The 12928-nt window shown below is 48.7% G+C and overlaps 1 protein-coding gene across 1 annotated transcript in view; it reads right to left on the bottom strand.

Annotated features, from left to right (window-relative positions):
• ZBTB40 (zinc finger and BTB domain containing 40) overlaps positions 1 to 12331 on the bottom strand; it is a 31388-nt gene extending 19057 nt beyond the window's left edge. Inside the window, 4 exon segments of the mRNA XM_050714876.1 lie at positions 235 to 430; positions 6926 to 7059; positions 7681 to 8474; positions 12238 to 12331. Coding sequence (XP_050570833.1) covers positions 235 to 430; positions 6926 to 7059; positions 7681 to 8413 — 1063 coding nt within the window. The 5' untranslated portion in view covers positions 8414 to 8474; positions 12238 to 12331.
• Between the last annotated feature and the right edge of the window lie 597 nt (positions 12332 to 12928).

Here is a 12928-nt window from a genome sequence, read left to right as displayed (position 1 = left end):
CTCCAGACAACAATGGGGAGAGCCCTGCGCTGCCCGCAACCCGCTGCTGTGGAACAGAAACACTCCAGGATCTTGGCCAGCACGCAATAAGCCTCCTGTATCTGAGTAAGGATACAAGGATTGAACAAATGCTGGAGCACTGCAGCCTGCCAGAGGGATGTGACCAGGTTTCTGAAGGTGCTTTGCCTGTATGGTTACCCACTCACTTTGCCAGAACTGTGCCCAGTTCTCTACCTGTTTGCTGCAGGGCTTCTCCACTGTCCTGTTCCTTCTCCAGCAAGGCTGCTCTCAGCTTGGGATTCACATCTTGAAACAGCTTCAGTAAGGACACAAGGGTCTGTGCATCCAGGGTCTCAGCATCCTTCACTTCGCCCAACAGCTTTGTGAACAACGACTGTTCCCCTGCCTCTGCCAGACAGGTAACCAGAGCCTACAAGAGAACAGGCAAGCACAGGGGAGGTTTAACAACACAGCCAACTGCCTGATACAAGCAAAAAGCAGAAGAATCCTGGGGGTTTTGTTGAGGGGAGGAAAAAAATAAAAACACAGAAACCCATATACACATGCACACCAACAGAGGTTGAGCTCACTGAGGCCCTGCCTGCATTGAATTCAGCCCCAGGAGATGTCTGGGCTGTGGCCACCAGCCCCAGCAAGGAGGGCAACAAGCCCTGCCTGCCAGCTCTTCTCCTTGCAGTGAGCTCTGCCGATGGGAGCTGGTGAATGGCCCCGTTCCAGCACCAAACACACCTCTTCGGACCAGGGCTCTCCTAACAGCAAAATGCCAATAACTAACTGACCTAATAAGACATATTGTAAACACTTATTTAAGAAGCCCAAGACTAGAGCAGGGAATACAAGATTTCAGCGCAGAACGAGGAGAGCACTTGCATAGAAAGCAGAGAGCATTTTAGGTGGGACTTTTAGGAATTCCCATTCCAAAATCACAATGGAGTCGCATCTCCTAGCTTTGGGCACAAGCTTTGGAGGTTAGGCACACAAGTGCTGTCTGTTGTGGGCTCTCAGCACACCTGGTTATCAAGCTCGGAGCTCCAAAATCCACTCCAGTGACCCAAAATAGGAACCAGAAGCAAACTTGCCTGTGCAGTTATGGAAATAAATGAAAAGAAAAAGCTGGAACTCTTGATCCCATTTCCCTGGAGCCCTTTAACGCTGTAAATACTGCCCCTAAAGACACACGCTCCCCAGCTCTCCACAAGGGATGCCAGCCTTTCAGAGCAGACATTCTTTATTACAGACTCCAGGAATGCTATAAAAGTACCTTTGAAGTGGAGAGCTTAGCCCAGCTCCTGAGATAATGGCCATTTTCTGCTGTCATTGTCATTTTTATTTCTATAAAAAGACTGAATGTAACTGCTTGAGGCCACACCATGGAGATGGTGGACTTGCTTTTCCTAGCAGGTGTAAATGCTCATATTTTAGGGTAGCGTGACAGTGCAATAACCTATTGCAAGGAGCGTCCACAGAGGGGGAGCTGCAGGAGTCCCAGTTCTTACCCACTAATGGCATTTTTCCTGCCAAACAGAGAGACGTGGACATGAAGGGCTCTGTTGTGAAGGAAAAAAAGACATGTAGCAGATGTGCTGAAGAACAAGCTTAAAGGTATTTTTTTAATCCAAGCATCAATTTTTAATAAAACTTGATAACCAGATCATGTTTGTTCTCAAGGTTTGCATGTCTGGCCCCTACCTGATGAGACTGATCCCGCAAAATATCTCAAATCTTACCTTCCCAAAGGTGCTCAGCACCTTCTCAAATACATGTTTTTAATATGTATGAAATGTAACTTGCATTGCTGTAATTTATTTATTTTTTTTTTAATTAAAATCAGCACAGCATTACTACCCAGAGATCCACTTAACATCCCTTCCACAGTGCATGGTTTTCGTTAATGGAAATGAGTTCAGAAACTGAAAGACTCTGCTATTTATAATCTATTTCTGGAAGACCTTTCCTCAGACACGTTGCTCAGTGGGAGCAACAGCCTTTTAGCATTGTTTTGAATGAGTGCACAGTGCATTTTAGACTGACTTTGAAGCAAAAGCAGCTCCCAAAGAACCTGGAAGAACTGGAGAAATAGTGATATTAAGCTGGAATCCCAGCTTCCATTCAGTGGTAAGGTGCCCACATATTATAGCCTCATCTATTAGGCTTTCACTGCATGGGACACTTGCAAAACCCTTCATGGCTAAATCGGCACAAAGCAGCATGCAGTCAGCTTCCAGACTGGGGCAAGAGACAGTCTGGGGCAGTTTCCCTGGGGGCAGGGAAACCAAGTCACTAAGAACTGACTTCAGCTTGAGATGTACCACCAAATGGCATCAAAGTCCACTGAGAAATTCAGCCCCGACTGCAGGTGTCAGTTGTGGTGCCTGCAACGACCCAGCTGCTCACAGTCCTACCAGTACCTCAATGATCACACACCATGAGAACGTCCCTCCAGCTCATCTTAAACCTCCTCAATTCCACGGCAGCCCCGGGGTAAGAAACACCACAGGAGATAGGCCCCTATCTCCACATTATCTTCCACATTTTGGGGGATTTCTTTCCTAATGCCTTCAGTTCCTATGCTGCTACATCCCCTCATCCCACTGCAGGATCTCTTGCTCTTCCCCATTGCTCCTTCATGCTCCAAATTCTTTTGCTTCTTCTAACACTCCCTGGAGCTTTGGCCACGAAGACACCCAAGGCTGCTCATGCCATGCCACAACCTGCTTTTGAAATGGGCAAAAGTGCTGTGCCCTCCCAGCCAGGCACCAACTCCCCTCCCCACAGCAAACAAAAATTCATAGGAAGATAGCTGGACAGGATTGTGAGAGTAAGGGTTTTTGGGTGGGGACAGAGATGCCTGAGGAGGGGCTGGGGGCCAGCCCTACAGGGCATGAGCCTGAGGCAAGAGCTGAGCTAAATAAATTCATGTGCAGTCCCGGGCAGTGTCCTGGGGGGCATTCAGCAGCTCCAGCTGCTGACTGACCTGGAGAACACGTAAACCAGGTGGGCAAGTAGTGCACATCCCATGCCGGGAGTGCAAAGGCCCATAACTGAGCCTGCAGATTTCCCACAGGGATGTGGGGAGAGAGGCAGAGCAGCAGGCAGTGCAACCACAAATCCAGCTGGCCACTAATCCCCAGCCTTGCCTTTTCCCTATAGGTGGATTTTCACATCTCATCCATGCTTCTGCTCCCACTGTGAGACATGCCTCAGGTGCAAGAGCTCTCTGTAAAAAGCCATGAAGCAATGAAAAAGTTCCTGCAGCTTTGCCACCAGGAAAACAGACAAACTTGGCAGCTCACACTCCTAATCAGGATGCGGAAAATAACAGCAAACCTTTTTATGCCGCATCCAGAAATTCCAGCAACTGCAAACGAAGGACAGCAATAATTGGACAGGCCCATATGCAGTGGAAGTGATGCACAAGCACAGTGACATTTATTCTGAACTAGAGAATCAACGGTCCCCCACTTCATCTGAAACCAGTAGTAGAGGGAACAAATGAGCTGTGCAATAATTTGAATTGAGTTTCTCTAAGAGAGCACAGGAAGCTAAGACTTGACACCAGCAAAGCCCTTCCACGCTTCCCCAGATTACTGCAGTTTCAGTCTTGTTCTCATTTTCAAGCAGGTTCTGTCCAGGCCAGAACCAAATTAGGTAGGAATAGTTCATGTGAGTTACACAGAGAGACTTCAAAACAAAAACAACCCCCCACAAAAACACATCATCTTAAATAGAAAACCAACGTATAAGGGTACATCTGCATTTTTCAGCCCAGGGAGCAGAAGGTAGCAACAAACTTAGAGAAAAGTAAAAATTCTGACAAAACCAAGCCTCACTGGCAAAAAATCCTGCAACTTAAACTTCTACTGGATGTACCTGGAAATAAGGCAGCCACACTGAAAGGAAGCACAGCACAACGCCATAGAACATAGGGCTACTGGCCCGCTGCAGGAAACAAGGCACCCATTCACAGACAAGCTCACGAGCAAAGGAACAGAAACAGAGGGAGATGTCTAAAGCAAACTCTCACTGAAACCTAAGGAGCTTAAAGCCAGAGCAGCCTTGGCTCTAAAAGCAGCTGGCAAAACCGCCACCAACACTCCCAAGCCCCAGTGCTGTGCATCAAAAACCCAATACTGCTTGCCTGTAGAGACAATGTACCCACAAAGGACTCGTGACCAGGATGTGCACGAGGGATCGGAACTCTCCTCTGCAGCATGGCAAGCACTCCCTACCAGACCACATAGCATGAAGAAAAGGCAGCACCTCTCATGGCGTGGTTGCATCTACAGCCATCTCACTGGCTTACAGATTGACTTTACTTGCCCTGAGGCACCCAAGAGACTTCAAGCAAATAACTGGTAAAATAATACAAAAAGGAAACAAAAAAAAAAAAGAGGAAAAAAACCAATGACTTTCTACCACTGACAATTTCAGCCGTAATTACACATCCCGAGCTGGGCTCTTCTGAGCTGAACTTACACTTTAAGCATGAAATATGCCAATATATGGTGGCCCCAAAGAAAACACAGGGCCCTTATGGGAAAAAGCAACACCCTCTGCTGAAAACAGAGCCCAGACCAGTGCCAGTGCCAACAGCTCCTGCTTATTCCAGCAGGAGCTCAGAGAGGAACGGAATAGGCTGAACTGAGAGTTTTCACCTAAGCCCTTACTTACACTGAGCTGCATCCCCCCTCCCCACTGCCTTTGGGTCTGACACTTTTCATGCTTGTTGCAGCTGAGAAGTGATTTTTCTGTAAGGCTTAAAGAAAATCCATTTCTTTTATTCAGCATTTATTTACAGCTACAGAAAAATTGTCCAGGTGCCATTCTGCAGTCAGATACCCAGACTGCCTCTGAGCTCCGCAGCTTCCCATTTGGGCCCTACAGCAACAACTCATTTGGGAGCAAAACGGGCAGGGCATATGGCATATAAGGGCCCACCAACCTCATCTGCCAGGCCTGAAGAAACTCAAAACATTATAGTTACTGCAAAGCAACAGAAAATGGGGCTTCCTAGGCCATTACAGAAGCAAGGCAGTGTACTTGCCTACCTGCAGCATGGGGTGTTAGCAGGTGAGGGGGACATGCTGGCACAGGCTGCCCTCTGGCAGCGCCTGTCCACGTACCCCTGAGCACGGCACCCTCCCAGAGGTGCCGCTCCAGTCGAGCTTCAATTACCAATGTGTGGAATGGGTAAAACCTTAAACCTGACATCGTTTTCTAATCCAGAAGATGAACCAACACACAAAAATGTAATCTTTCTGCAGGCATGCAGAGAGCAATGCACTCAAAGGTGCTTGTCAGCCTGGCCAGGCTTGCAACTGCAACCATGAATTAGGACCCCCATCTCCCTCCTAAAGCTCCAGCATTTTTAAACTGAACATCAAAGGGGTCAGCCACTAAGGGAACATAGACTTCTCTCCCATGAACATTCAAAGGCTCATCAGAAAAAAAAAAATCTATATTCACTGACTCAAGGGAATTCTCCTACCTGCTATCATACTTTTTTTTTTTCTTCTAGTAAAGATGTTGACTTTGGTTTTCAAAGGCAGAAAGCTGTCTTGGCCAAAAACATCCCTTGTCACACTGGCAGACTGGTACCGCTGGGCCCAGGTGACTGAAACCCAGACAGCTTCCCTACCAGTGAGCTTGTAAGACCTACAGATCTCTGCCCTCTAATCCGGGGAACATGAGTTCTTGACTTCGAAAGTCAGGCTAACCACAGAGTCACCAAAAAGTTGGTAACAAAACTACCATGCTCTTATTTCTTTATATACAGAAAAGCTATAGAGGGCAATTCATGCAGCCAGGCAGCCTGGCCTGAAAACAGCTCCATCAGAAGCAGCCCAGATGAGCAGAGCAAGCACACAACAACCATGGCTCTTCCCCAGATGCTGCACTGAAGCAGTGCCCCCATGTCCCCCCTGCATGGCCACTACACAAATACAGGAACTTCAGCAGTGCCACTGCAGGTGTAACCTGCTGTTAGCTGGGGGTTGGTCTACTCTCCCACGTGCCTGGTGACAGGACGAGGGGCAATGGGCTAACGTTGCGCCAGGGGAGGTTTAGGTTGGATATTAGGAAGAACTTCTTTACTGAAAGGGTTGTTAGGCATTGGGGTGGGCTGCCCAGGGAAGTGGTTCAGTCACCATCCCTGGAGGCCTTTAAAAGACATTTAGATGTTGAGCTTAGTGATAAGGTTTAGTGGAGGACTTGTTAGAGTTAGGTCAGAGGTTGGACTAGATGACCTTGGAGGTCTCTTCCAACCTAGATGATTCTGTGATTCTTTGGTGGCTTTGAGCTACTGTGATGGCTGGCATCTGTTGTTCAGAGCCCACAGTACCCTTCAGTGTTAACCAAGCATTAGACTCAACTATCTTCCAATACCAACCTGAGCATCATTCATCTGCAATGACTGCTTTTAAAGTGGCACACCACCAGAAGAAGCATCATGGGACAGCAGGCCAACATGCCACACATCCATCACCACCTGTGACACTGCTGGTGAACGGCCTGCAAAGCAGAGCAGAGCAGATGCTCCACAGTGAGCCTCCACCATGGGCTCAGGAAGTCTGTTTTGGGATCTCGTGTGTCAGTCATGGCCATGTTGATACAGTTCCCAAAGCAAATACCACAAACAGAAGGAGTGTCAGAGCACTCCTACCACGCACTGAAGATGTCTTCGGGCAGGACATATACTTCCTTACCTACACGCATGAGCAGCTTGCTCTTACAGATGCTTCTCAAGGGTGTCGTTCGGGTGAGCACAATTTGCCCTTCAAACAACAAAGCACCAAAGCCCCAGTTTCCCCATGAAAATATTTCTTGGGCAGGGCCAAAACTATTCTAGCCCTCCGCAGGGTGGAAAAGACAAGACTTGTATTATTTTTCCAATAAACACACCTACCTGCCTTTGAGAGGCATCAATTTCTCTGCACTCTTCTAGTCTTCTCAGAACAGCATGGGCATCAGAAAGGGCCTCAGAGAAAACACTTTCGTATCGAAGAAAGAAATCCAGTTCACAGCTTTTGCTCTCTGCTGCTGTGTGAGAGAAACATGATGAGTTATTTGCTAATTGAAGGGATTCACAAAAAGCATGATGGATTGAAAAGCATCTGTTTGTAACCAACACATTGGCTGTAATATGAAAACTGTGACTCACAAATCCCTTCTAAAGATATCATGAAGCCTGGAGGAAAAACCAACAGTTTATTTAACACTAGTTATAAATGGAACATTTATTTTAAATCCAGTGCAGCCTCTGTTTTCCTCCCATGCTGAACACAAGTTTAAAAGATAAGGTAGTATTAGCAGGCAACTCTGTTCACTTACTGTTACAAAGATTGTGTTATCAACCCCATGTCCTGCACTAACACAGATCCCACTGTACATCAGATGCAATCATATGCATGGATAGAAAAGTTTTGCTCACTACAGCTCTGGTAAAGCGCTAAGAGAGAAACAATCACAAAGGCCTAAGGAACTGTGCCGAAGGAAGAAAGTCCCTACAGAACAGGGGTACACACCAGCGCTGCTACCAACCCAGGGCAAACTAGAATGAAGAAATGCGGAGAAAAAGATCCCCCATACCAAGAAAGTGTAATGCAACCGTGTTGTAAATCACTACAAGGCAATCCTGTGCCCAGACCTGTGAAGTCTCACCTAAATCACTCATTCTTCCTTTCTTCTCCAGAGGCTCAGCAGGCTCCTCTTCTGCACAGCCACACTGCTCTGTGCAGGCAGGCTGGTCAGGATGAGAGCCTGAATCTGCCCTGAGGGATCCAGAGCTGCTCAGCACTGTGTCCTGTGGAACCCAGGTGTGATTCGCAGTAAGCTCTTGGTCAGGAAGAGAAACACCTCCTTCCATTTCTGCTTCTACAGGGCCAGGAGAAGGGGACACTCTCTGAGGGTGCTGGGTATCTGTTTTTTCTTCAGCAGGAGGTTTTTCAGACTGGGGCAGGTAATCAGCTTCAGCACTGTTTCCAGATGACTCTGCTGGCTGGCTGGAGACCTCTCTCACTATCTGATCCTGAGTTGAGGAGCTGAGGAGGTCTCTAAGGAGGTTTTTGCAACTAACAGCCACATCAAACATCTGCAGACTGTCCGACACAGAGATGACTTTGGTGAAGTTGTGTTTCCCCATCGGGAGTTTGCCAGTGTACATCATCTCCAGCAACAGCACAAACTCCTCCGGTGTCACCACAGAAGCATCAATGGAGATGGTATCTGTGCTATCCAACAAGGATTTAAAAAGCACACTGGCAGCAGCCAAAACAACTTTGTGTGCTCTAAAATGAACAGTCCCAATGAAGATGGTGCAATCGCAGAACTGCTGCTCCTTGCAGAGTGTGTACAGCTGCTGCAGCAACTGCTTGCTGTAACTGGGAAGCTCCATGGCTCCAGGATCTAGTGGCCTCCCCTTGCCTTGGTGTCCACACTGCTTTCACAAGGTCCAGCTAAAGAAAAAACAAAGGATTCTACTAGCAAAAGGAAGCAAAAATCATTTTTTCAGTTTACAACCCCTAGTAGTTTATTATACCACAGTTTAGTGGTTACAGCAAGAAGAGGCTCCATTCTTAACTGAGACGCCCCAAATTCAGCAACTTACCCAACTAAAGCTGCAGAATCCAGACACTGTTCAAACAAATATTTCAGAAGGAGCTTAAGTGTGAAAATTAAGTGCCAGGAGTTCCAAAAAGGAGAAAAGAAACTCCCACCCATGACTCCTACCACAGAGCTCTAAGATGTGTGAGTGCTCTTCAGATCAGGCACTGCAGTGCCACACACTGTCTGCACCCAAGAACTAAAGGAACCAATGCAGGAAGACCTGCTCAGACTATCTATCAAATGCAGAGGAGAATGTGAAGTGTCAGTTTTGACCTACAAAGCACTAAGCAGTTTGGGAGCAGTTAAGTTTCTCCCCACATCACTGCTAAGATCAGCAGGAGCAACTGAGCAGTGAAGACAGATGATTGCTTGTAGCCTGGGTTTGTCAGCACCTCCCTTCTTAGCACACCACAGTCCTAACACATTGACTTACAAGGGACATGACGTGGTCCACATCTTCTCCCCAGGCTTTAATTTCTAGGAGGACAAGTAGACAGGGAAGACTGGGATCACAGAATCATAGACTATCCAGAGTCACAACTCAGAATCATCCCACGAAGATCACTGAGTCTAACTCCTGGGTCTGCACAGGACCACCCAAAAATCAAACTATGTCTGGGACCATTGTCCTAACACTTCTAGAACTCCGTCAGGCTCGGTGCCATGACCACTGCCCTGGGGAGCCTATTCCAGTGCCCAACCACCTTCTCGGTGAAGAACCTTTTCCTAACACCCAGCCTGACCCTCCCTCCCCTGTCACAGCTCCATACCATTCCCTCGGGTCTTGTCACTGACCCCAGAGAGCAGAGCTCAGCGCCTGCCCTTCTGCTCCCCTCATGAGGGAGCTGCAGGCCGCCATGAGGCCTCCCCTTGGCCTGTTCTGCTCTGGGTGGTGAGGCATTGGAACAGGTTGCCCAGAGAAGCTGTGGATGCCCCATCCCTGGAGATGCTCAGGACCAGGTTGGACGAGACTCTGGGCAACCTGATCTAGTGGGTGGCATCCCTGCCTAGGGCAGGGGGTGGAACTGGATGATCTTTAAGGTTCCTTCCAACCTGAGCCATTCTGTGATTCTAAGATTCTATGATCTCAGTGGCCAACTTGAGGATGTATTCCATGTCTGTAATTCTTCTTTGACATACACTTGTAACAGGCTTTTTTTAATTTAAAAAAAAAAAAAGATTGCTGCAATGCCAAGACATTAAGTAATACCATAACACCACTTTTTAAACATATAAACCCCCAGCCTTGTGCTCCCTCTGCTGACCACACTTGGCTACCAACTCAGCTCAGCACACTACAACGCAACACACACACACAAAGCCTACGACTTCCAATGCAAAAGTACGCAAGAAAGCAAATTGTATGCAAGCAGTAAAAAAGCTAGAACAAAGCTGCCAGGAAAAAAAAAAAGTCAAGTGAACAGAAAGAGATCAGTAAATGAAAGAATCCAACTCCTCTGTGACTTCTGACACATATGATCACTAGAGTCTCACAGGAGCAGCCCCATTAATCCTCCTGTTCCCTGCACTCTTGGCTTTCTGCTCCAAGCAGCTAAAACCCAAAGTGGGTCACTGAAGCAAGCCCAGGTGTCAGCCCAGGAAAGTTCCTCGCAGCCAGGAGACAAGCTTACCCTGTTGCCTGTTCTGCACTTATTCAAAGGCTCTTTCCAAAGGATTCATCTAAACCAGTAAACACAGCAGAACGGAAAGATGAGATCTGTTCTCTCCCATCCCTTGGCCCTGCAGTCCCTTGGGTAGGACAGCAGCCTCCAAGCAAGGGGCAACTCTCTGTTTTCAGCTCTGAGCCAACAGAGGAATTAAAGTCAGTGACAGCCTTAAATCAGAATCTAAATACTTTTTGTGTTTGCCAGTTTCCTGTCTTCTTGTTACAAAGATGATGACCTTAGAAGAAGGGTTATTAGGAAGCCAGAAAATTATATACCGCAATTCAACTTTCTTACCTCTCCCACCAAAAGTAATTCTGTCTTTGAAAAGTTGAAAGAGGCTGAGAGGTCATTACCATTCCCTGGGGTGCTCCAAAGGGCCAGAGCAGGCAGAACTCCCAGAGGATAATGTAAAATCCTGTATAAGGAACGCAAGCACACCCATTTGTTTTTCAATCTATTTTATTTCAGTTCAGAGCATCAGTGCAGACAGATAAGAGGAAAACAAGCAACACTTTGACTAAATTCGGTGCTCCCTGGTCTCTAAAGGCAGCAGAATATATATCACAAAAACAAGCAACATTTTGGCTGTCTGCACTGATACTTTAAATGGAAATACAATAGATTGAAAAACAAATAGATGTGCTACAGTTCTTAACAGCAAGTTTTCCATTACCCTTCAAAGCAAGGGCTGTTGCCATTCATTCCTGGAATAGGGCTACTCCAATGAAAGACGGAAATCACAAAGGGAAAGAGCATCACAAACCCAAAGCAACGGTCAAAGTTACCAAAAGGCAGAATTATGCTGCCTTACGTTATCTTTGGGTCAATATATCAGGTTGCCTTCCTTTCCACCAGAAGAAATTACTCGAGACTCACCTGTAAGCCTGTCTTTCTCTGGGGAGAAGGGTTTTATTGACCAGGACCCACCACAGCACATTTAATTTCCATAATACATCTAACCCAACCTGCGAACAGGCTGCTTCTGACCCTGCAGCCCTGCTCCTCCCTTCCACCCATCTCCTCTGCAACAGTTCTACTGAACTGGTGATCACAAGAGAAACTGGAACAGGCCACTGATTTCTTGACCCATTACAAACTTATTTATTTGTCCCTTGATGAGTTGGTCTTCCAATGTATCATCTCAATGAACAGACTTAATTAGCGGTCATAGAGCTCCAATGAAAAGGATATGAATCTGCTGTTGTAAAAGCCACCAAAGATAATTTCCTTTCTTGCCTGCCTTTAAAAACATTTGGGGAATGTTCACAGCTTCTGTTCAAGAAGGGAACACAACTCCAAGAACCAGTAAGTGCATATGATGAGAGACAGCTTTGCAGGAGGTCAGTAGTATACAGCTCACAAGTAGAGCTAAAATTCTGGTGGACACATCTTTGCTTCTAAGTATTTGTAATGATAGACAAGAGCCTTGACATATTTGTCACGGCAGCGATGTAATCAACATTTTGCTTTCAATGGAATGGACACACAATTTTAAGTGACAGGAAAAGCGATCATTCAAATCTGGTGACACACAGAATAGCTACATTAATCTTGATTTAACGCAACACTCCTGCATAGAATCCATCGCCCAGCCAGGACCACAGCGGTGCAGTAAAGGGCAGCCCGTAGGCTCTCTTCAGCTTGCTTGGGTTGCCTACAAAGGTCCCACAGCCTCAGAGGGGCCTCCGTGAAGCAGAGCACAGACATTCCTTCGCCCCCATCCCCCACGAGCAGGGGCCTGGGACCAAACTGCCCCGCACAGGACAGACCCCGGCCTCAGCTAGGCCCCCCACGCTGAGGTGGGGGAGACGGGACAGCGAGCCCGGGCCGGCCGGGAGCGCTGCGGATGGCAACGCCCCCCCGCCCCGCTTAGCGTCCCGCCGACCCCGGCTCCCCCGCGCAGCCGCCAGGGCCGGGCCCCTCGCCCCGCCGTCGCCATGGTTACCTTTACTGGGCGCTGCGCGGCGGACACGACGCGCGCCCGCGACAGCCGTGGAAACAATAACGCTCCAACCCCAGCCGCCCCGCCCCGCCCCGCCCCGCCCCGCCCCTCCCTCCGCGGCCGTGGGCCGCCATCTTGAGGCGGCCGCGGGCCGGCTCCCGCGGCACGTGACGGAGGAGCGGTGAGGCGGGCGAGAGGCGGCCGTGGGCCACCTGCCTTCCACCTTGAGGCGGGGAGGGCTGGGCCCCTGTGGGCCCCGCAGAGGGGAGGGCACTGAGTGCTCTGCCCGCAGGCCCTGCAGGGAGAGGGGGGCGCAGGGCCGTATAGTGCTGGCAGTGGGTCCAGGTCCTCGTGCTCTGCCCTCAGCTGTTTGTCCAGTTGCCAACCCTTCGCTTCACAGCACACGGCTGGTGTGGTTTGTGCCTGCTCTGTCCCAGTGACCATCTCAGCTCCCCTAGTCCTGCACCTCTCCTGAGGGCAGTGCCACCAGGCAGGATCCAGCACCGCAGGCAGGGAACTCACCCGGCTCACCAGACCTGCAGAGGCTGAGCCAGAGGGGTCGCATGCGGTCCCAGCTGTGACGCCACAGGTGTCTGGCTGACCCAAGGAAACGCAATGGACAAAGGAGTCACTGCAAGCCACGGTGCTTCCCAAGGCCATGCATGTCCCCGGTGTACGTGTGCAGTACACTGGC

The sequence above is a fragment of the Cygnus atratus genome, chromosome 21, assembly GCF_013377495.2.
Source record: "Cygnus atratus isolate AKBS03 ecotype Queensland, Australia chromosome 21, CAtr_DNAZoo_HiC_assembly, whole genome shotgun sequence".
Taxonomy (NCBI): domain Eukaryota; kingdom Metazoa; phylum Chordata; class Aves; order Anseriformes; family Anatidae; genus Cygnus; species Cygnus atratus.
Note: the sequence above shows the minus strand (reverse complement) of the source record. Positions and strands in the feature narration are given on the sequence as shown.